This window comes from Vidua chalybeata, chromosome 6, assembly GCF_026979565.1.
Source record: "Vidua chalybeata isolate OUT-0048 chromosome 6, bVidCha1 merged haplotype, whole genome shotgun sequence".
Lineage (NCBI taxonomy): Eukaryota > Metazoa > Chordata > Aves > Passeriformes > Viduidae > Vidua > Vidua chalybeata.
This window is the reverse complement of record NC_071535.1, coordinates 21,639,653-21,664,723: the sequence shown is the minus strand read 5'-3', so window position 1 is coordinate 21,664,723 and position 25,071 is coordinate 21,639,653. Positions and strand designations below refer to the sequence as shown.

Sequence of the window (25,071 nt, the reverse complement as noted above, 5' to 3'; positions counted from 1 at the left end):
TGTACTCCATACTCTACCCAAGCCTTAACTCATGCTGGAAGTAATTTTCCTTGGTGGGAGACACTCCCTTCATCCCCATCTGTCACTCTTTCCTTTCAGAAATATCCCAATTCCTACTCCTTTCTGGCAGGTTCTCTAGTCATTCCTCCTATCTCTGGTGTGAGGTTGTTTGGTTGGAGATTAGGGCAAGGATCAAGTTTGCACTCCCCCAGCTGAGGGTGGTGTGGTCCCAAGCAGGGTCTTTCCCATGTTGATGGGGTGCTTGTGTAGTGCAGTTGCCCACGTGCTGTGTCCAGGCTGTCATTGCTTGGGGGGTGATGGGCTGGTGTAAGGCATGTGACTAACCATGGGAATGAGTGTCCCTCCTTGTTTCTTGATTTATCTAGCAGTTGCTGAAACTGCTGCAGAAGACTAGAAATGGTTGAAGCTGAGCAGTCTCAGATGTTATCAAGAGATCACGGGTTAAGATAAGAACAATTTACTGGAAACAGCAATGAAATAAGAAAACAAACAATAACAGCAACAATATTGATAATGGAAGGTATAAGACAAAGAAGCAATTTACATGAAAAGCCCCTGACAATAAACAATACCTGACTGTTCTGTCCACCACTTTAACTTGATTGGAAGGAACCCCTTCTCCTTGGAAGAGAGAGTCCCTTTCTCTTACCACTGGCAATGGCATGAGGTGGTATCAACTTTAGGGTCCTGGCGACACCCCTCCCTGCTACTGCAAAAAATTAACCTGATCCTGATTGGAACTAGGGCACTCCCAAAGTTCCCAAAGTGTTTTTTGGGTTGGGTACATGTGTCACCAGAGGACACAAGGAAAAGCGATGCACCACAGCTATGGTCACGATGAAGAGACTAATTTATTTCCTCTGACTCCAGTCATTTATAGTTCTCAAAAGGTGCCAGTGGATTGGAGGGTGAACGTGCCACCTCTCCAACGACACTGGACAAACTACCTGTACATCAAATTTCTCTGCCTCTATGAAAGAATGCAAAACAATAGGTTGTTTACAGAAAGTTGTGTGAGAAAGTTCTCTACAAGAATGTAAACTCAGAAGGCTTTAGAAAACTCTTAAAAATCAGGGCGACATACATGAAATATTATTCATCTGTTGTTGAAATGTACCCATATACACCTGGCAATATGGTCTCTGCAGTGATGTTGCATGGGCATTTGACAGGGAGGGACAGAAATTGTATGCCCATCTGTACTGCCACGGGAAACATAGAGAATGAGACCACAGCAAGGTGCTAATCCCCAGTGCAAGAGATTTCCCTGTCCTCATACTGCTATGAGAGTATGAGAAATAGCAGGACTAGAAACAAATACTTTTATTTCTGTATGGCAGCCTTTGCGGTACCAGTGACAGGGAGAAGGATGGACTTAATTCCCTGATTCTTCTGGAATTGTTGATGAGCACTTTAAGCTCTGGCAAGACATATACTTATTTCTGATTTGCAGAATGATTCAAGTAATGCTCAACCCTGTGGGAGAGCAGCTAGACCTTCAGTAGGCTGTTGGGTATTATCCTGCATGTCCTACTGCATCCAAGTTATTCCCAAGGTAAAATGAGCCACTTTCTGTAGCTGGATCCATATGCTCTAGAGAAGTTTCATTTACTGTGCTAGATCACAAGGTCTTCATGTCATAATGAAGGTTGCTGCAGGTTTTGTTATGGCTCCAGAAAGCCTTTTCACTGGTGGGCAGTGTTGTCTAACCCATCTAGGATGCCAGGACATGTACGTGCTTCCTCCAGTGTTGCACAGCCTTGTGGCTAAGTGCTCTGCCCACAAGCACTGATGTATGGCACAGTGCACAGTTCCTCTTGTGGTTACTTGGGGCTGTGGATTGACGCAGAATGGCTTTGCTGAACACCCAGGTCTCATGTAGCTTGTGAACCTGGTTCTGTCCTAAAACACCATCTCCAGTAATGCTGCGCCGTGAATGGTCTGCAGTGATGGTCTGCGAAGTCCATCACTGTGCATTACATCACTAACAGACTCTGGGTAACCAGATCTAGGTCAGCAAGAGCCTCTTTGCCTGCTATGGTTGTTGTCAGTCACAGGAAATCTCCTCACTCTGCATTACCCTCCATTACCCACCAATGTGGAAGCTGAGCTGTGGTGGCGATTACTCTGGCAGTGTTAGGGGCTGGAAAGTGGGATGGGAAGATATGGCCCTTCTTCCACCACTCTGAGTCTCTTGCAGTACACCCAGCAGGGCTTCCAAGCAGACGTCAATAAAAACCACATTTTTATTAAAACTGTAATGACAAATAAAAAACCTTCACATTTCTTTCAATAACTTGGGATATAAAAACCAGATTTTTATCTATTATGAAAAGGATTTTGGCCATAAAAAGGTAATTTAAAGAGTCTGAGATGGATGGCGAATAGCATTAATGTCACCCAGAACAAATGGTCCTGCATTACTCAACTGAAAGGCACAAGTGGCTGCCTGTGCAGGTCCTGCTGCTGCTGCAGCCTCTGCTGTGCTTGCCCTGCCTTGTGTCGGGCAAGAGGCCCCAGTCACTGGCAGATCCCAGTGTGGCTGCCTCTACACTGAGCCCTTGTGTGGGCAGCAGCTGTCCAGAACTGTTGCTCTAAGTGCAGATGGGGAAAGCAAACAGAGAGCTTTATGTGGCTCAGGTAGTGAACCTTGCTTTGTTTCTTGTGTCCCTGCTCACTCTGTATGCAAGCTCCAGTGTTACTGACCCTTACTGTCGTGCCAAGGACAGCCTGCTGCCCTTACTGCCAGGGGAGCTTTTGAAGAGGGTACTGCCTCTTTCCATGAGTTTTCTCTCCACTCAGAGCTCCTGGGAAAATTTGGCTGGGTCCTGCTCATGGCAGCCTCTTCCTGGGTACTCTAGGCCCTTTAGTCTAAGAGAGGGAAGGTTTTGAGTATAGATTAGAGGATAACCTCTTTTGACTTCTTTCAAATTAGTAAGATTTACAATACAGGAAGTTGGACAGTAGATTTTCTGAAGGATTGTTTGGAGGGCCTTCTGTAAGGAAGAGAAAAACTTCAGATAGAAAGTGCAATGGGGAATGGTCTGGTAAAAATAGTTCTGAATTGGATGCTTAGTGACATTTTTTGCCTTCAGTTTACAAATTCTTTAGATGCCTGGGGGTTAGTGTATGACATACCTGCATAGAATTTGTTGGCTCAGTGTCTGTGCAGATGGTAGGCTGTGTTCAGTACAGTTTTCTCAGAGTTTTGATTATAGCAGAAGTGTTGCTCTGAAGCAAATACATCTTGGCTCACACTACACACGGCAGCTGTGTCAGGCTGTATTCAGTGTCCACATCCTGCAGAGGTGGTGCATCTGCTGCACAGCAATGCTCAAGCCATTGACAGAAAACACTTTTCAGCATGTGGGTAACCCTTCCAATTTCAAACAATTGCTGGAAATTGCAGTCTGTAACTGGGATTAATAGTACTTATTCTTGCATATGGCGACTTTCTTTTTTCAAATGTGTGCTCAGCAATCTCCAAGTATTTCTGACACAGCAGGATCTGTGTAGGGGCAGAAACATTGAGGTGCTATGTTGAGGGACTGGCTTCTGTTTCAAAGCCCACTGCTGATACCCTCTGAAATATTCTTGATGCTCTCATCTTGACACAGGCTGGGTTTACTATGCCTGATTTTTCTCTGAGGGAGTGAAGAATCCCATCATCTGCCTGCCTGCTGGTCTTTTAATATCCTTCTTGATGCTGCCTAGTTATTCTCTCCTAATTTCTTTCAGAATTTTACATCTGCACAGTTACTTGGCTCTTGACCCATCAGAAACATGAAAACATGATGCAGTGAGTCAGGCAGCTTTTGGCAATAGGTTATTTGTAGATTAAACAAATGACATAAGATGAAATAAGGAGTTACAGGCCTGACCTTGACATATCTGTATTTTTCTAACACACAGAGTAGTCGCATAGAATTTTTCTGAGTTTATAAGATGTACAGTGATCTAATAAGTTTTGGTTTATGGTACTTCTGGGATCTGTCTGACAGGCAGCTCTTGATTCTATGGAAGGATGCTGAGCCATAAAAAACACTTAAACTCTGCTTGCAAGTTTTCTTCCCTGTGAAAAAACTGCTAGGAGCGTTGGAAATTCTCCTTATGTGAAGCCACACACTCAACATGCTTTTATGTTTTCAGAATTGAGGCAAAAATTGGGATCTAAGGTGTCTCAATATTGTTTACACCATTAGTCGGCAAAGTGTGTTTATTCCTTATAGGCAGACCAGTCTGAGGAAGTTTTGTCATGTTATGTATGTGAACATTAGGCACATTTTGCACTTATTTTCTGTAAGCTTTGCAGTATTTAGTTTTACAGGATGTGTCGTTTGGAGCCAAACCTCTGAAGTTGTCTGTGACAACTGAAGAAATAAACTCACGTGACCAATTGCTTGTGCCAGGAGAGCTCAGCTGAAGCAAACCTACAAGTTTCTCCCTTACAAAGCTCACATAACCACTGCATCTCAAATTGGCAAGTTCTTGGAAAAGGCTCTTCAGCACCAATCCTTCCAAATTTCAAATTATTAATAGAAGATTTACATTAGTTAGCTCAGTTTGGATACTGAATGAAACTGATGTGGTATCAGTTGTGCATGGAGAACAAAGCTAATTTTCTCAAGCACCTTATTGGATGTAGCTGATTGGTTCAGGTCTATTAACTGCTTTTCCCATTTATCAGTAAAGGCTAGAAGGAGACTAGCAATGGCTTGTTAAGAAGGGTTATAGTAAAGAAGTCTCTCCATGTAACTTTTCCTGCCTTGCCCTTTGTAAACTTCTGATGTTTTTGCCCTGGCTGCCAAGAAAACCTGTAAGCCATTGCCCCCCTCCCGGTCCATCTTTTGTCCTTTGGACCATAACCTAATCTCTTCTATTTTTTTTTTTTTTTTTTTCCTTTTTGTTTGAAAAAGGTGTGAGGCTGGTTCTTAATGGGATATCCTGGCCAAGGCCTTTGCCAGTCCCTTGGAGTCGTTAAAACCAGCTCAGGAATTACATATTGGCTGCTCCAAGATAAACACTTGAGATAGTGGGTGGTTCTCAATCAGTGAGCAGGAAGGAACGGAAAGGTGTGGAGCAGACTGGTTCTGTGGGCCTTACCTCTCTAATGACTACACAGCCATAGCACACTGATCACAATGTGTGGACTGAGTGTCTCCAGTGACTTAGTATCTTGTACCTGATGAGGGAGAAAGTGCAGCCTGACCACTTTGGGATACTCTATCCTGGCTTTGCTCTCTACAGAACATGTCTAAAGTGGATCTCAGTACTTGGCCCCTCTTTGGTGACGGGAATCCTGGATTGTAATGAGGTGCTTTTTGAGATGGTTACAATAGATGGAATCCACCAAACTGTTTATCTTCATCCACAGAAGCCCAAATATTTTGAACTATAGGAAACAGAGCTACATACCAGTTGGTATTTAGAGGCTTCCTGTCCTGCTCCTATTCCAGAGGCTGATTTTTTGCTCCATTTTTGAGATGCATCAGCCTGAGGGAAGGAAGAAAGGCAGTTGGATTCTGGCTTTAGAATAGTGGGTTGCTAGATTGCTTGGAAATGCATGTGAATTAATCAAAATTACCCCCCTAGCTTTGTTTCCATAGCCCACTTTTGTCCTGGCAACAACCTCTAGCAGTATACACTGAGGATGCCAGAGAAGAACTTACATTCAAGCTGTTTCCTACAGCACTGTGGACTGTCAGCCCTTTCCTTTGCAGTACTTGTCACCCTGCAGTGGCAGCAGCAATGCTAGGCCTGTAAGTGTAGTTGATTTATGTTAGCTGTTGAAACAATAATGTTTAATCTGTAAAGTGCTAATCTATTTTTTATGTTGATTATGAATAGGCCAGCTGTGCCTACTTTCCTATTCATAGAGTTTAGTGAACAAGCCTGTTTCACAGGCTAGGTTTGGAGGGTAATTTACATGAGAGCAGACACTGCTTTAAGGAAAGTAAATCAGCTTGGTTACACCCTTGAAGCAGGGATTTGGCAGCCTGCACTAAGATCTGGGGACAAGGAGAAAAAACATGAGAAAAAAACATGGGAGGAAGAGGAGAAAGATAATAAGTGAACTGTAGAAGAGGCAGACAGATCAGAGCAGACATGTGGAAAAGTAGGGGAAATATGGTTAGGAGAAGAAAGGAAAAGTTGTTACTCAGAGGAGAGACTGACAAGAAGGAAACAGAACAGGATGTGGCTGGTTTATCATAGGACTTTTCTCTTTGCATCAGTGCAGAGAGTTCAGGGCTCCATGGTTTGTATGACCGGTCATTAGGGATGACCTAATGCATGGTGCCAGTGACACTATTGGCAAGGTCAGTTGTGGATTTAATTTGTCATGCAGTTGTCTCTCTTGAGGGACTTTTATTGATCTCTGTTTTCTTCCTGAGAGTTGGTGCAAAGGATACAAACATCTAGACCTCTTTGTAAGTTATTCTGCCTCAGCTTCCGTGTAGTCCCTGCACCTTGGTCTCTGGTGTGGACGGCTGAATAGCTGTGTCTTTAATATTGACTTGTCTGCCATGTGTGCTGGTGTTTCAACATTCCATCAAGGGACAGTTAACACCAGTAACTAGCTTATGAGCTTTACATCTTTGGCAGAACTTTACTACCTTTTAAGTATAATTCTTCTAAAATAGTGACCTTATTATATCCCTTTCTTGATACCAGTTCAGTTCAGGCATGGCTGCCCACATCTGCCAGACTGCATGAACTTCCAAGTCCACCTCAAATCCCTACTCCTACTCCCCTGTTCTATTAATCTGGGGCAGTGTTGTGCTTCAATGAGACTTCAGGCTTGCATGTATCTATGTAATTGTAGCCAAAGCCAGAGAAAGGATATAACTGGGCAGAATCTGTCTGGGACTGGGCTTTGCCCTCTGCATGCCATCATTGTACTGTGCCTCTGTGCACCCTGGTGACAGGCTGCTGGATTGTCCAATGCTGCTTCTGTCATTCCTGCTCTTTGTCCCAGGTGATGAAGACCATCAGAGGGTTGGAACACCTCTCCTCTGAACACAGGATGGGAGATTTGAGGTTGTTCAGCCTGAAGGAGGACTGGGGGAGACATCATAGCACCTTCCAGCACCTAAGGGGGGCCTACAAGAGAGCTGGCGAGGGACTTTTACAAGGGTGTGGTAGTGATAGGACAAGGGGGAATGACTTCCAACTGAAAGACAATAGGTTTAGTTTAGGTACTAGGAAAAAAATTCTTTTCTGTGGCAGTGGTGAGGTACTGGAACAGAGAAATTGTATCTGCTCCATTCCTGGAAGTGTTTAAAGCCAGGCTGGATGGGGCTTTGAGCAGCCTGGTTTAGTGGAAGGTGCCCCTGCCCATGGCAGAGAGGTTGGAACTAGATGATGTTTAAGGTCTATTCCAACCCAAACCATGATACTATGAAACAAAATGCAGTACTGTCCTGCACACACACTGCAGGAGCCCTCCACTCCTCCTGCACAGCCCGCCTCTGCACACACACAAACACTGTCCTGATCCTATTCTTCATTTGCCTCTCTGTGGATGGATCTTGCCTATCATTTCTCATACAAGCTGTGTACACAAATGCCCTGCTCCATGCTTCCTTTTTAACTCTGTGCTCAAGCCCTGGCACAGCTTCACTTCCTGACCAAATCCTTGTACCCAACCTCTTCACACTCTGTATAGTCACATAAAACTGCCCATACACATTCCCCCCCGAACCCCCCTGCTTTGTCTTATATACTTCTTGAAGCCCCCAGGCTCTCAAAGCTGAATCAGAGGCATTTAAGATGAGGCACAGGTGATGTGTGTTTCTCAAGGTGGCATAGCTGATATGTGTCCCATATATCCTCAGGCTCTGGCAGCTGGTTATTTCTCATAGGAGTGCTGCTGTTGTGCAGGCTTACTGCTGACTGGGCCCTTGGGGCATCTCTGCAGTCCTCTCTGAGCCTTCCCCTGCCTGGCTGTGACTAACATGGAGCTTGTTTGTTGTGGCACCTTGACCCTTTCCTACACGGGTTTCAGCCAGTGCATGGCAGGAGTGTGTTTGTATCTGGAGTCAAAATGGTCTTGGAAGTTCATTTGCTTCTGGGTGTTTTCTTAAATCTAACCTTCTTGCTTATATGGCAACTGGCCTCATCTCTGTGGCATTTCGAGTGAGGCTTCATCTTGGTACAGGTAAGAAATTTTTTACATTGAGAACTACTAGTCATGGCAACAACTTCCCGAGGGATGTGGTAGAGACCTCATCACTGAGATTTTCAAGGCTTCCTTTCCCTTGAAAAGTTAAACCAGGCCATCTTTTGAGGTCCCTTCCAACCAGAGCTGTTCTGTGAGTTGATGATTCTTTACAAATGTTCTGTCTTTGCACCAGGCTGCTGGCAGCTGTAGGGGTGATATGTCATTTGGGAATATTTCTTCAGGAATTCAGCCAAGGGGTTCTGTGTGTTGGGGACCTCCACATATTTTACTACATGTGTGGCTCAAGAGAAATGGGAACTTTGAGGGGATGGGGGTCAATTGGCTTGTTTTCACCTGTCATTTGTGAGCATTAGCACTTGATGTCTAGATTCAGACCTCAAAATGAGGTTAATGTTGATGATAAGGTCAAGGCTGCAGGCATGCTTGACAGAAAGTTAGTGACATTCTCTGTTGTGATGAGAAAGGAGATAGAAGGGATGGCTTGACTGAGAAGATTAGGAACTGTGCTTTAGCTTTGTTGAATGTGAACAGAGATATGACTGAAAGAAGATGACTGAGAAACACGCTGAAATTGTAGTTTGGCTAGAAGCAGGCTGATGTAGAGTACAGAGCCAGAACTACAAGTCAGCAGAAAGGAAGTGGGAATTTTATGTGAGCTATTACCCAGATGCAGTGATGGGGGTAGAGGTTGTGAGCAGAGCTTTGTGTAACATCTCCAGAAAGCTGGGAAAGGGATAAGCCAGCTGCTCAGATATACTAAGAGAGCAATTAAAAGAGCAGAAGGCTGAAGAAACTCTTCCCTTCCTTGGGAGCTACTGGGATATTCCTGCTATGTTAGCACTTCCAGCTCTATTGCTTGGGAGCTGAAGAGCTGCAAAGAACACAGAAAGCCTTGAAAATCTTAATAGAAAGGGGCCACTACTGCTCTATATCAGCCATGGAATAAGAATCCCTTTGGGCAGACGGGATGCAGCAGAGTTGTCTACTGCTGTGCTTCCACTGTGCACTGGTGTAACAAATGAGACCCTCCTTTGTTAGCAGGGAGAGGAAAGAGAAAGAATGCTTTCAATTAAAATACAAAAGATGGCTGGGAGTGGCGTCATTGTGTGCTCTTGAAGGACTGCGATTCCAGTCTGTCTGAGCAACTGACCAGTGTGGCTCACAGACAGGAGAGATACAGAGGAAGTAGTATTTCCCCAAAAAGAGAGAAGAGAGTGGATTTAATGAGCATTGCTCAACTGGGAGAAAGATAAAAGAGCAAATTAAACAGGGCATTTGTATGTGCAAGGGAAGGGCAGGGAAGCATCTGCCCCATAACCTGGACTTTTGGAGTAAATAGCTCACAAGTCACTATTTTCTTTTTCAGCATGATGGAATGGAAAGCAAACAGGATTATATATGTATATATACACCTTGGCTTTATTTTGCTTTGGTCTCTGCATTTTGCATAGGCTATAAGATAGTTATGTCATGCAAAATAGAGTGCACAGTGACTGTGTTTACTGTGCATGTAGAGAGACTGCAGTTTTACATCTTCACTTTCCACAAGCATAGTTGTTGGTGGGCTCTTGCTTGACCATTAGGATAAGGAAGCACTGGCTGCTGTTGGAAGCCAGTCACAGACAGGCTGGGCTGCAGAAATGGTTTAGGGTATCAGGAAGATGAGTAGCTGCACAAGATGTTATGTTATATTCTGAGATGGAAAGAAGTGGGATGCTGAACAGGTCATTGTGCTAATTAACTGCATCTGGAGACAGAAAATAAGCATTTTCTCAATGTCCATGTCAGTGTCAGAAGGACTGTTAATCCCTTTGTTATCACCTCGGGATTCTGAGGAAATAGTTGATTCAGTAATGCAAGGTTCTTCCACGTTCCATCTTCTCCACAGGGAAGTGAACTGGATTTGCAGCTTAAAATTATGATGCAGCTTCCAACAGCAAAACCTTTCCCTTGGTGTAATGGACATCTTTAAGAAATAGAATTTCTTGGAATGTAATTCTGTGTATAAGATTATAAACATGAGGGTAAGCTACTTGTATGTAGTACTTTAACCAGGAATAATGTTCACACACACACGTGGATGGATTAGAAACTTATTTGGAGACATCCCAGCTTTGCTGTTTCCTTTCTCTGGTTTCATCTATATGCTTGTGCTACCAAAGATGTTGTGCTAGCTCTGCAGATGATGTCGGGACTCTGCTTTCTTGCAGTTTAGCTTGATATCTGCCTTACATCAGAAGTATATTGTGCAGTTTCTCTGCTTTCAGAGTGCTTTGTGAAACCAGCACCTGGACAAAGAACAGCCGAATGAAACTAAACATGGAAGAGGCTGTGGTGAAATGCTATTGGAAAACCTGTAGAACTCCCAGCTGTTGAAAGCATCTCTGGGTGCTGTGCTAATCTGTTAATCTTAGCATCCTGTGTCTCTGGAAGGTACTAGGATGTTCAGTAGCTTAATTGGTGAAAAACATTTATCTCCTTGTGACAGTCAGGACGATGTTCCTGAGCTAGTTATGTGCCAGTATGGCTATCACAATCCATGCTTTTGTTAGGCTGAATGTTGTTTATTTGTGGAAGCCATGGATAAGTGGCTCACCTTTTAGAGAGATGGGAGATGAGGTCCACCTCACACACAGGGTCTCAGGAGACATACATCTGCTCTGTCTGCTCATTGCTCTTACTGCCTGTTGTAGCTGTCACCACTGAGATCCAGGTTTCGATCTGGGATGAGTGATAGTCTCAGACAGTTCTGCCTTGTCTTAAGGGTCTGACTTACTCAGGAAAATAAATGCAGCTACCATGAATGTGTCTGAGCACGGACTATTATGCAGGAGCCATCAGGGATGGAATAAAAGGTGCTTTTCCTCAAGGTTTAGCTCTGTAATAATTAAAGGTACTATAGCAAGTCAAGTAGACTGATACTATTGCTGCACAGCTGAATGGATGGATGTAATGAGTACAAGAGTGGCTTCGTATAGGCTTTTTCCACTGCTTGTCTAGCCAAAAGAGACTAGAGAAAAAGGATCATAGGTGAACAGATCAGGAAGTATCCAGGATTGTAGGTATCAGACAATGAATGAGTGAGCGAACGTTAGTCTCTAGCTGAGGGGGATCAAGGACTCTTCTTTTAGCAGAGTTCATTTTCTGTAACACTAATGCCTTTGTAACTGAGAAATGCTGCTGGTGGGATCCTAGAGAAGATTCTCAGGGTTTTAGCAGGTAGTGGGCTGCAGAGGTCCAAAGTGGTACAAGGTAGAAATAACAGGAAAAAGTGAACTTCACACCCCACCTGAGTCACAGCCCTTTTTCTGGAAGAAATGCTGATGGTTGATGGACAGTCCTGACTTTGTGCTATTATTGTGAAACGTTAGCAGTGATTAACAAAGTTAGCAGTGATTGGCATGCCAGGAACAAATGTGTACCATTGGCATGTGAAGTGACATGTTTGCGACTGTGTATATAGATTATACAGATAGGTTTTTAAAAGCAAAGCTAAAAATTTGGCCCCTCGATTTCTAGCTGTGTTGACAGCCCTAATTCTGCTCATTGAAGCATGAGCACTGTTACATGGTGTGGCCCAGCATCACACGGGATATCAAGGAGAAATGATGTTAGACCTCAGCTCTTCCAAATTCTAGGCAGGCACCTTATTACATCCCCTGAAAAGAACCACCTTACTTTTCCATCCTGTGCACTGAAAGATGCAGGGATTTTCTGTAATAAGCTATAGGTAACTGTATCAGTGCACGAGAACACACACATACCTTTACCTACATTCATTTGGATGCATCATATACCTCTCTATATATGCACACATATGTGTAAATGTAATATGAACACCAGTGAATCCATTGAAACCAAAACCACTGTTCTGTATACATCTACAATATTATTAAAAATACTGTATTAATAAATACATGTTCTTGACAGATGAATTTAGGAACCATCAATTAAGCTTGGCATTCATTAGGTGGGGAGAAGTCCAATCAGATTTCACTGACTCAACAAAGCTGCCTATAAATTGTGGGCTTTTTGTTCTGATGTTTGATGAATTATTCTTCATAATCCACTGTCTACTGCAATAAATCTAATCTTTCAGTTGTTGCTGTTTTAATAATTCTCAGAGCAACACTGTGACATTTTGTTTTCATAGAGGGATAGAAAGGCTGGGATGATGGAAAAAAACCCTCACTTGCTGTCTGGGAAGTGTATTGCTGTACAACAATGTAACATTTTTCTCACACTTAGAGCTCTGGTCTTGCAGACTTGCAGGGATCAGTGAGCCCCTGGCAACATGAGCCATTATGTGTATCTTGTTGAAAAGATGACCGGCCTAGGATGAGGTTCACGTCCCTTAAACCAGGAAGGGCATTCAATTTGAGAGCAATAGTGTTCATAAAGTGGATTCCAAAAGTCCTAATGCCTTCTGCTATTAGTGATCCTGCATCTCACTGCTCCCTAAATTTGTCTTGAACAAACTGCTGACACATGGCAAATATTCATCACAGTAGCAGAGCAGAGCCACCACATCTCATGTAGAATGATATTACATAATGTTGGGCTGGGGAAGGGCTCCTTGACTTAGGCTCCTGCTCCAGAGTACTGTGCTAGCAGCCTTTCTGGAGAGGGAAGAGAACATGCCTCTCTGTGAAGTGGGCAAGTTGAAACCAGGCAGTAATATGCTGCAAAACATGGACATAAAAAGGTTGGGATTAAGAGGCAATGTATTTCAAAAGAAATTAGCTAGCAAGAAATGCACATTTAACTTTTATGGTTTCGAGATTAAGATATCAGGCTGGAACTTGGGCTATCTGGGTTAAAACTCAGCTCTATTCTCAGAACATGCTAGGCAGGTCACGTAAGGTAATACTTTCAGAAAGGACCCAGGATTTGGGAGCTTAAATCCAATTGATTTCCACTATCTTTCTAAGTGTTTAAGGACAAGATTCGGCAAAAATACTGAGGCATCCTAGTGCCCAATATTGTGACATCAGGTGCTATGTGCTGCAGACCTTGGGAAGAGCAGCTGTGCTTTGGGAAAGCACTTCAGCATATGAGGAAGCCTTTAGCTGACATCTGGGAATTCCTGGAAAGCATAATTTTGTGCAGGGCCCATGGTGGCTGTGCATCTCATACCATGGCACTCTGGGCTTAATGTGGTCTCTAGGTGCAACTTCAGCACAAATACATACTAGTGAGTGTTGAAGTAGATAGATCCCATTAGAGCTTTTATATCAGTTCCTTGAGGTGTGAATACTAATACTAACAATCATGCATATTTAAAATTAAATGAGCTTCATTTTTCAGAATTAAACAGTTAGGGCTGTGTTTCCAGCAAGTGAGGTACAGTGCACATTCATTTGCTGGTGGACCATGTGCCTGGTGGGGACCTGGCTTGCAGAAGGAGCGAGGGAAACCACTGTGTGCAGGGACACCTCTCACCTGTACGGCCGTAAACCTGCAGCTGGTTGTCCTGTTCCTTTGAAAGAGCAGCCCTAACGTTCCTTTTAAACATTTATTAAACCTGTCAGGAAACTATGCTTGTTTCATCTGCTGCCAGGATTACAGATGGTAACAGCGAGTTTGATGAGGCCATTTGAGACCAGCTGTAGCCTGGAAAAAACTTGAGAGTTCCTGAAGTCAGGTGGGCTCCAAGACTGTCCCACACCTTTGCTTGCTAATCATCCATCCTGGAAATGACAGTTTTGTTAAGGGTGGTTGTGAGCAATAAGAGCCTGCAGCCTGTTCCAAGAACTCCCAGCTTGCATGAAATGGATGCAGCCACCTTCCCTTGGAAAGACCCCACTACCTGGCAGGCAGTGTGGGAACCAGGCTCACCTCTTCTCTGCTTCTGTGTCATATTGCCTCTTGCTCACTTTTGCGTGTCTGGGACACACAGCCTGCAGCAGAGGCATTAGCTGCCTCCATCAAGCTGAGAAAAGACAATTCCATAATGAACGAGGGTCATTTGCTAAGTGGGGGGTCCTGGAGCTCAGCCATAATTGTGCTTCTGTTTTATCTCAGCCTCACACCTGCTCATGTAATGGCTCGGCTGTGATCTGTTCCCTCCTCCTGTGCATACTCTGCCCTTCTGCTTCTGGGGTATCCATCAATTCTCTGGCTGTATCACAGTCCCTTGCCTTGCTGTCCTTGTCTGCAGCTTGTGAATGTACACAAATTTGCCCTGCAACTGTGTGAGGGCCACTGAGCTGGCTCTATGGGACATGACTGCTAACCCGACTTCCATGTCCTATGTAGCAAGCTTTTAAAACTCTTCTATCCAAAATAACTCCTAGACACAGCTTTCTTTAACTGTGTTTCTTTAGAAAACTTAGTCACACGATAATGAGGTATATAATATTCCTGCCAGAGGGAACATGTGCAGCTTTTTTTTTCCCCCTGCATGCATTCAGTTCTTGTGAAAATGGCAGTTAAGTGTAGGCAATTAAGAGGTTTTCAAATCCAGAGCAGATGGAATTTTATCCAATTTATATGTGATCTTAATATAAATGTACCTTACTGGATTCAAGCCAGTGAACTCCCAATTCTGTGTTTTAACCTTTGGGTGATGTTACCCAGCCTTATGACAGTTAGACTAGTAACCACTTTGTGAGGGGTACATCCCTCTGATACAAGGATGTAGGGTAGTGAGAGAGTTGAAAAAAATCCCAGCTTGACCTCATGTGGCAGGTTCTCTGCATTTTTTTCTTTGTTATGGGATCTTACAGCCCAGCAGGCTCTTGGCCACCTTAAATCTTTACCCTTAACAGATCCTCTCTTCAGGCAATACATAAACTTCACATAAAGGTAAAAGTCCCTATGTCTTGAACACATTTTCTCTTGAGACACAAGTGTCAATAGGTTTGAATTATGGACCTGCTGTAATTAAAAACCACATAACTAGTTGTTTTTAAATGCAGTTGTTTTACTTAATTGATTTTGCCGCCAGGATCAAAGATAATTAATTAAATAAACAAAATGCACCTTCCTAGTGAATTCCTGGAGGCAGCTGAGTCTGTGTTGGTATGTAATTACTGCAAATGCTCTAGTTTGTTGCTAGCAGTAGCTTTCTGTGGAAGGGGCTAGGAGAGAAGGGGTAGGGTGGTGTGGGAGGGGGCTCATTCCTTGGCAGCTGCAGGAGGGAACAGGCTGCTCCTTGTAGTATTTTTCTTCCTTTTCAGCAAAAAGAGTATTCGTTTAAGGCTTTACATGAAGACTTTGCTTAGAAGGTCTTTATTCATGTTTAATTGCTAGGTTGCTGCAGCTCCCATCTTTAATTACCTTTTAAAAAGCAGGTTATGAAAATGCACTGACATTCTTTCTTTTTTGTTACTGCATAAATTACAGGCTTCTCAACTGCTCACTTGAAATCAGTTGAGCCTGTGAGAAGGATAGGACAGGTTCCCTTTGCTGACTTCGGGAAACCTCAGAGTTTATGTTCACCTTGCCCTACAGAGCAGGACAAAAATCCTCAACTGACGTTACATGCACTATGCCTGAAGCCCCATATCTGTGTTGGCCCTTCCTGTGAGCTGACTGACTGTGTGGAGGGGCCTGGCTCATCAGCTAGGCTGAAATTGCACTACCATCGTTGTAGTGTTTGCAGAGCTTCCAGGCAGCCAGGAGTGCTGCCTGGTGCTGCCAAGAGGGTCTCTAGCAGGGTGCTACGTTATGCAGGGGAGGTGGGCCTTTGCCCTCTCCCATTGCCTCACCCATGTCTACCTTGGATTTTGCTTCCTGGACCTGCTCCTGGTAAATCTACTTCATCTGCAACTTTCCTTGTAGTCCAGTCCTGAATTTCTCAGCCAGAGCTTCTAATAATTTCCTCTCCTGCTTGCCAAGTGCTTTGCTATCCCTGACTGGTGCTTTTTTTGAGCTGAGAGCACTGGTTACTTTTATGGAAGGTGTGACAAAGTCCATCACATTAAACATGTTTTCAGGCCAAGCTGTCAATGTTGAAACAGCAATTTTTGTCCCCCTGCCCTGAATGCCCTTAACCACTGCTCCCAGTCATGTGCTGGCTTTTACCAAGTAAGCTTGCTGCTGCTGTAATGCACAGGAATACACACGGTCAGGTTTCAGGGGTGATGGTGGGTGGTATTAAATATCTGCAAAAGAAATACATGCAAAGGAATAGCTGTTGGCTTCTGCACCTGGGATACTGACCATAATTGCTTTAAGCCATTTGCAGGACAGCCTGAAGAAGTCTCTCATATACTGCCTGGCCACTACAAGTCCAAGATGAAATGTGCTGCTGGGACTGTCACAGGTTTCCATAAGTGGAGTATCTCCAGGGCACTTGTGTTTGCCAGGCTTCACTCAGAGGCCAGATAATAACAAGGCTAAGAGAGGGGACAGAAGAAGGATGAAAGGGCTGAGTCTGCCCAGCTTTGGCACATGAACTCTCTGGCCTGTGGGCAAGGCTTTCCTGAGAATGGCCTCTGTTACCCCAAGCTGATGCCTCTTTCTCTTCTCTTGGCAGATAAAAGAGCTCTTTATGAGTTTTGAGGACACTCCCTTGGGAGCAGCATCACTAGCCCAGGTACACAAAGCAGTGCTGCGGGATGGAAGAACGGTGGCAGTGAAAATCCAGCACCCCAAGGTCCAAGCTCAGAGCTCCAAGGATATTTTGCTCATGGAGGTAAAATTACATGTAGACTTCAATTATTACAGAATAATTGCCATTGAAGTGTATGGGGACCACGTTAATCTGTGGTGTAAGCAAGTATAACAACACCAACCTGTGGCTTTGAAACCTCCACAGAGATCAATGCTGTCTTTCAGGATTAATACAGAAAATTGGTGAGGATTGCAGTGCTGGTGATTGTATGGACGGAGAGACTGAACAACAGGGTAAGAGGGAAGGAGGGCAGAAGGAGAAGACAGGTAAAGATGAATGACATTATAGTAAGTCCATATAAGACTTAAGAAATAGAGAGTGAGTCCTTAAGTCTCTTTTCAGCCTGTATGCTCATTAACTGGTCTCAGGGACCATTAACTGATCTCTTGTAGTCAGGCCTGTGTGGTCAAGGAAAATCATTGTTCATTATTAGCATGTTTTCCAATTAAATTCTAGTGTGGATTCAACAGTGGATGAAGTTGCTATGATTCAGTTTTGTTTCTTGATCAGCTCCTTAATGCTGAACTGATTCATGGTAGAAACAAAAACACTGAAATACAGAGAGGGTCACCTAACAGGGGCAAATATACAAATGAGGGATTTAGCTAGGAAAAAAGTTTCAATGCCTAGCTCCTGTTCCTCTCCTGAATGGTAGGTACTACTCTTATTTCCCAGTGCAGTGCTGTAGCTTTTCCCAAACTTCTAAGTCTAGCCATGAAAAGGAGGAAATGGAAATAAACTGCAATGCTGTACTGCATTGCAACAGACAAAGATACCAGTGATAGAGTATAGAACATGAAATGGACAGGGCTGTGATGGAGGAAATGGGAAGGATTAGGTCTGTAAGTGATAGCACTAAAGTTTTTTGCTCTCCTAATAAAGCATATATATATATATATATATATATATATATATATATTTGTATATACAGTAAATGCACATTAATTGGCAGAGAGATAGGTCCATGGTACTAAAGAGGGGAAACTTAAGCTGAGGAGTTCTGGTGAGTGTTTGGAGAATATTGCTGATGCAGTAACACAGTTCTCCATCACAGAAGATCAGACATCAAAGATTCTGCCAGCAACCTCTCAGAATACCATGTAACTAAAGCTTCTTTAGGCAGTTAAAATACCTTGCTTTGAGCAATTCTGGCTAGTCTGCATAGAAGCACAGCTGGTTCCAGCTGCGGCACATAAGTTTGCAGCTGAGTATTTAATTTTAACTCATAGTAAAAGAAACTTTTGGATTCCATAGAGATCTCCCAATAAGATAGGATCTATCTGTTTCAGTGCTGGTTTGAGAACACAGAACTGTTTGAACTGGCTTTGGGTCCAGTGTAGATTTGAATTTGATTCAGATCTTCTCCAGGACTCACTGCAGTGGTCTGCCCAATGAATTTGCTTCTGTGAGTCATTATGTGCACAACACTTCTCAGGAGGCTTATGGCATCCTTCTCTCCCTCCCAAAACAAGGTGGCAGACAAAGAGCAGTCAAGGATTAAGGATGAGCAGGTAATGAAAGAGTATGGGATCAGGGCAATAAGAGAATTCTGTGTGAATGACCCAAAATCTGTGTTTACCTTGGGACATTTGCCCTTCTAATAGTGAATATTACAGGAGTATACCTCCTCACACCATGTTGCTGTGATTGCTGATTATACTGGTAAGAGACTTTTAAACTAATTATTTTAGAATGTTTCCTGTCTTTTCTGGCTTTAAACTATTCCTTCTGGGAAACTTGAAAATAAACCAATGTTTTTTCTTTTGGTAGTTTAGCACTGTCCTTTTACAGACAGTCTGGTTTACCATTCACATGTTGTATATACACAGGTATGGGAAAGTAGCTCAGAATGTGACACATGCAGTTTTGTTTTTAAAAGGTCTCTCTTGTGGAGTCTTGGCTTACATGCATCATTGTATCTGTTTTTGTGACTGTTTTTGTGTAGACTGCATAGAAAGCCGGATCACATGTGCTAATGTTCTGGTCTTTTAAGAATCGGATGGTAAAGAGGTTCATTTAGATATTGACAGAGATGGTCTTATCTAGAGACTGATGGGAAAGAATCTGAACACGAGAAGGTAGCTGGAAAATTCCTAAATTCACTTGAGGTTTCATAGCATCAATGCTGACTCTTTAAAAATCAGTACAGCATCTGATAAACCCAGAGAGAGATACCTGTGCTCTCTATATATCAATAATTATTTCAAGACAGTATGTTAAACAAGTGTCAGAAAAGGGGTAGGCAGAATACTTGTTAGGATGTCCCTGCTGATGGTCAAGTTGGCAAATTGACTGAAAAGAGCATTTGAAGAAAGTGAAAAAAAATGCATTATTTTTTTCATGTCAGGCACCAATGAAATAATCTTGGAGACCCTGTGAAGTTTATGTTCATGTTCATGAAGATTGCTGGTTACATTTCATTTGGGTGACATAAATTTGAAAGGATTTATGCCTCTAGATATAACAGTAAAAAATACAATTCAGTAGTGTCTGGAACCTGGTGATTACATTTTTAAAGGAACATTGAGTTTGCAACTGACATTTAGATAAGAGAAGTTGAGACGGGGTGGAGAACAAATGTTGTCACACAACTGAACAGGAGCAGCGATGGTTCATAAATTTATTTTTTGTCATACATTTCAATAATAGCAGCTTCCTGTGTGTACTTTAAATATTCCTTCTGCAGTGCAGGAGTTCCCACCCCAGTGGTGGAGATCGAGAAGGGGAAACTGTGCAATAACATCCACTTAAAAGCCTGTTTCTGTTTCCAGACGAATGTGCAGAACAGGTGAAATAAAGACAGCAAAGAGCATTCTATTTTAATGGTTTTTTTTTACTTGTTTTATTACTCAGTTAATTAAAAACAGCCAAAAAATATTTTCCTTAAGGTGTGGTCCAAATTGTCAGCTTGTGTAAATTTGCAGCTGTGATAGAGAAACTATCCTTTTGTATGAGCAGAAAGCATACTTTGCTGCTGTGCAGCTTTGATTATGCCATCCAATTGTGTAATGTTGATTCACTCACTCCTTAAATGTTGCTTCAGTCAAATGTTTCAAGGAACTTTTGGCTGGGATTTTCAAGGTACTGTGTCACTGAATATCTAATCTCTTTAAGAAGAAGAGCATTCCATGTGGTGAATATATGATACTTGGGAAATACCTCCTCAGCCTTGTGAGAATGGCTTTGCCTGATGCTGAAGAGTAACTTGCCCTCTGAGCTCCACCAGAAGTGTTTTTTAAAGATCTGTAACCTACTTACTGTTTCCAAACTCCACTGTCTTCTTTGAACTGCCTAGAGGATTTTCTGTGCTCAGCAGTGGAAGAAGTAACATCGAGGTGACAAATCTTACTTTAGATCTTCCTCGTCTGCATTATCTGAGAGCTGTTCAAATGAAGCCAAAGAATGACTTGTAGAATTATAGGACTCAGAAGATAATTGCTCCAGGGCAACACCCTTTGTGAGATCTGGCCATGTGGTCTCTTCTCCAGAGCTTTGTTCTCTTACTTCTAGGCAGCAGCCAGCTGGCCTCCCTTTGATGGGTGTGCCATCATTTAACTCCTAGATGTACCTTCCTCTGTGGAAGTGTAGGCCAGAATTTATGTTACATGACCAAGGCATGACACTGTGTTGTGATACTGCAGGAACCCTAAAAGCCCTTGTTTTTCTGATCTGTAAGTTATATGGAATGATCCTATCAAAACAGGATCTGTGTGTAGCTGTGTGGCTTTGGAGCCAGTATGCAACTGATTGTCTGTTTCCTTATTCTCAGGTTCTCCTCTTGGTTGTGAAGCAGATTTTTCCAGATTTTGAGTTCATGTGGCTGGTGGAAGAAGCTAAAAAGAATCTGCCCTTGGAGCTGGATTTCCTCCATGAAGGCAGAAATGCTGAGAAGGTTGCTCATATGCTCAAAAACTTTGACTTCCTGAAGGTGAGGAAACACGTATTTCTCTCTATGTACGTGCATTAATAGTCTCCCTTTCTGTGTCTTATGCCCTTCATTCACCAAGTGGAAGAACTGTAGGGAGGAAAAATGGAGTTCAGCCCATCTCTGTTGTTCATCCTAGACTGCTCTGCTAATACAGACCAGAAAATGCTCTGAGACATGCTTTCTCCTCTTTTGTTTCCTACTGAATGCACTCTGTTGGGTCAGGAGTGGTGGCTTGGGACCAGCAGTCTCTGGAGCCTGCTGCTCATTTTCCCAAGTTTTCTTTCTGAATTTCATTTTCATTTTCTTTTTGAACTTGTTCAGAGACTGTGAATTTGCTATTCTTTACTGAGCCATCTGGTGATACCTTTCCTTGGGCTCTATCTCAACTAAGGGCAAGAAATGGACATAGAACAGAAAAGCTAGACTGAAACTGATGATGTCAAGTAGTATTGAGGACATCTTGTATCTCAGGAAGAAGCATATTCACATGAGTCCTTTCTACTGCAAAAAAACACATTCTCACCCTAGAATTGTACATTTATCCTTTATACACATCTATGGTTAATGTATTCATGTTACTTGATACAAAAACCAAATTGCACTCATGTGTGGTCTTCCCCACTGATACTTTTAGCCCACCTCCCCTGCCACATACTTAGGTCACTGATAAATGTCTTAAGTACAACCAGACATGTACACATCTCATTCTTGGAAAGGCATAAGGTCACATCTTCAAAGTCACATGTTCAGAAATCTTTTACTGACATACAAGAGACACAAGCCTCCAGTGTGTCCTTTCTGGAAACACACACAGTGCCATGGTTGCAGTCACTAATGTGACTCTGCCCATGGCACGTACAAAAAGGCAGCAAAAAACACATCCTGTGGATGTGTTCTTCCTGGATACACACTTCTAAACGAGCTTCTCCCCTCCTGTTTATGCAGAAGTCCCAAGACAGCAGTGACAAAGGTCTGAAATAAGGTGAGTTTTTGTTAGGCTTTACAGGCTGATATATCCATTTTTCCTTGCTCCTTCCATGTAAGGGATGTAATTCCATGTTGCCTAATGCCAGCTTTGGAGCAGTCCTTTTGGAGCCTAGTGGCAGCGGTGGCCTTCCCATAGACACAGACAGCTAAAAGCCACCACATGGAAGGAGAGGGGCCAACGGTTTTGCTGAGCACTTGCTTATCAGAAGTGATGCACCTTAGAAAGTGTGTCTTTACAGCTGTCAGTAGCATACTGTGAAGTAAATCCCCATGGAGACGGCCAATCACCTCCTTGCTGGGGTAAGGAGCTATCATGATATCAATATGTGTAACAATAACAAATTACTTGAGATGAATAAATAATGGATCCTCCTGTCTGACCTGCCAATTCAGAGACGTGTTCATCACCTAAAAGCAACAGAAGAATTGGGCTTCTGTATCATAAATTTTCCTAAACATGGCAGAAAGCTGAGAAGTAGATTTTGTGCTGTGAACCTGTTTGAGCTTTTAAAGCCAGAGATAAATTATTTCCACACACAAGCATTAGAGCCAAACATCTGTGAGTAATTAAAAAAATCACTGAAGAATTTGGCTGTGATTGAGAGAGGCATCTCCGACAGCATGAATAGCACTTTACAAGCCCACTGACTTGCCTGTGTAAATCCTGAGACAAGACTGGGTGTCATCAGAAGTGATCTAAGGGATCACTGAGCTAGATGGGATGGGAAACTGTTAGTTTTGGAGTTAGCAGGCTTTCTCACCAATCTAACTGCAAAGAATGGGCATGCAGACAAGCTGAGAAGGCTGTGAGTGTCTGAATCTCCCTTGCTCATAGTGCATCTATGGCATCAAGGTCTAAGCAAGGTTTGCATGCAAAGTATACCAGGGCTGTTGAATGATGGGACTGAGGGACATTGAAATTGTTCAGCAAAGGAGCCTTTGATCTAAAGTGGCACACACATGGTAAAGTAGAAGTGGTCTCTCTAGGACAGGAATAGAAGGAAAGCAGATAATTTGTAAGGGACTGGGATATTGTCAGTAGTTAAAAGCAACAAATGCTTCTTGTTCAGGAGCTATGATGAGCTACAGTGTCCTGGCTGGTCATCCCCTGGTTTTGGTCAGTTGATGGACAACACCTCTTACCTCTTCCTGTTCTGCCCCAAGGTGCTGGTCCTGAGTCCATGGCTGAGTCAGGAGTGTGAGGAGAAGGTGGGATGAGGAGGGTGAGGAGAGGGAACTGCACAGCTGACTTACTATTTGCATGACCCAAAATTAATGTCTGTCACAGTAATGGGGAGCACAGTAATGAGAGCAGAGCTCCCTTATGTCTTTGCTAAAATGTAAATGTGTGGCTTCACCTATGTGCAAAAGCAGATTTGGGCAGATTGAGTGTTGGTTAGCACAGTAACATGAGGAATTTCGAAAGGGAATTCAGCAAAATAGCTCATGACAATAGGGACTTCAGCATGGGAAAAATTTGTCTGGAGAGGGAGGCTGGAAAATGGGGAGCCAGCCTGAGCGACATTTTTGTCACTGCCTCCCTGGATGACACCAAACCTCTTCTCTTGTACCTCACTCAGCTTGATCTACCACAGCTTGAATGAAAACTGCTTTGGCTTGAATGAAAACTGCTTTGGCATTTTACACTCATTACTGTGTTGTTGGCAATAAGATAATTAAGGGTCTCACAGGGTTTCTGCGACAAGTCCCTTAATTGTGACACTCGATTTTTCTCCCAGTTCAATTGCAGATGGCCTAAGTATGCAGGGTTTGTCAGCTCAAAGGCATTCGTGTTCCAAGGGGCACTGCGGAGGTACAAGTTATGACGATGGCTTATAATTTTTAGAGCTGCGTAGCAAACAAGATGCAGCTCCTGTCTAAAGGAGCTGAGTGGATAATTCAGAAACTTGCAATAGGTGCTAGTTAAACAGCCCAGGCAGAGGAGCTGCAGAGCAGGTAAGAAAGGTATCTCAGACATCACTGGGAATGGGAGGTGGTCAGAATCCTGTAGAGCATGGTCAGAAATGTTGCATGAGATCAGATCCTTCTATAGTTGAATTGGTGTATTAACCTTCTACACATTGCTGCTGTCCTGTGGAACAGGCTGTTAGATGGATTTACCTCCCTTGTGCTCAACAAAAAAGCCAAGTCCTCACTTCAGCTGCTTCCATTTTTACTCCTTTTCTGGGATTTGTGTAATATATTCTCCTTCCTTTCCCAAGCTGTTGCCTGACCTAACCCATGTGTTTCTGTTTCAGGTCCCCAGGATCTACTGGGAGCTCTCCACAAGGCGTGTCCTTCTCATGGAGTTTATGGAAGGGGGACAAGTGAATGACAGGGCCTATATGGAGAGGAATGGCATCAACGTCAATGAGGTAGTTTCTCAGCCATCTTTGAATTAGACGTGCTGAGCAATGCAAAACTGATTTTGACCTTGATGCAAAATGGAGGCTGACAGGACAGGATGGGATGGGACAGAAGACTAAGTACACACAGATGTGAACAGAGCAATCAGTCTGAGAGATCTCTCTACTTGTACTCTTTGGAAAAGTACATAATCCCTTTTGAGGAACACTTTCCTGTAGGCTGCAGAGCTAGGAAGATCTTCAAGGAGACATAGTGAAAGATGACCATGCTCTTACATTAAATACACTCATGGTTTGTTCAAGATGGAAGTTTCTGTTACCCTAAAGGAACAAATTTCATTTCTGATTATTTTTGTCTCATGGACTTTGTTATTAAGAGAGATTTGAAAAGTTCTGTCTGTAGCAAAATGTGGTCAGCTCCACTCATCCGGACAAGTCAACTGGTCCAAAGTGAGAGAGTTGTTTCTTTGAGTGAGTTTATCCTATACTTCTGCTATTAACAGAGGTGAAATCTAGCCCACATGCTCAGATACAATAGTGAATATTCCTCAAGTCTTGAGAGTCAGAAAGGCTTGTTTTGATGCATTAACGGAAGGGCTCTTGAGCAATATGTACATTTAGATTTTGAGGTGGGCTTCCTCATAGATGTCAGACAGCAGATCCATTTTGAAATTGAGGTAGTTAGCATAGTGTAGCTCCCATGGATTTTCTTTGAACTTTCTCAGACTGCTGGAGTTAGAAAAACTGAAATTAGCTATTTCTCTACAACTGTACTAACTTGCAGAGGCTTTGCTTGTGATAGGAGCAATGTAGGGTGAAAATTTCTGCTAATTTTTTTTTATCCATGCCTTTGGGAAGATTGTTTTGTGATGACTTGGCACAATACATCCATGCAGCTGTGAAATCATGTACTTTCCTGAGTCTGAGCTAGTCTCTAAATAATAGCTAAGAAGTAATTTTTAAAAAG

The 25,071-nt window shown here is 43.0% G+C and overlaps 1 protein-coding gene across 10 annotated transcripts in view; it reads left to right on the top strand.

The window, feature by feature from the left end:
* The window catches only part of ADCK1 (aarF domain containing kinase 1), a 73,396-nt gene that overhangs the window by 33,534 nt on the left and 14,791 nt on the right, over positions 1-25,071 (top strand). For all 10 annotated transcript variants that reach the window (XM_053946612.1, XM_053946615.1, XM_053946613.1 and 7 more), the window contains 3 exons: positions 16,686-16,844; positions 20,593-20,751; positions 23,997-24,113. In XM_053946612.1, the coding sequence (XP_053802587.1) occupies positions 16,686-16,844; positions 20,593-20,751; positions 23,997-24,113 (435 nt within the window). The remainder of the gene's footprint in view (positions 1-16,685; positions 16,845-20,592; positions 20,752-23,996; positions 24,114-25,071) is intronic.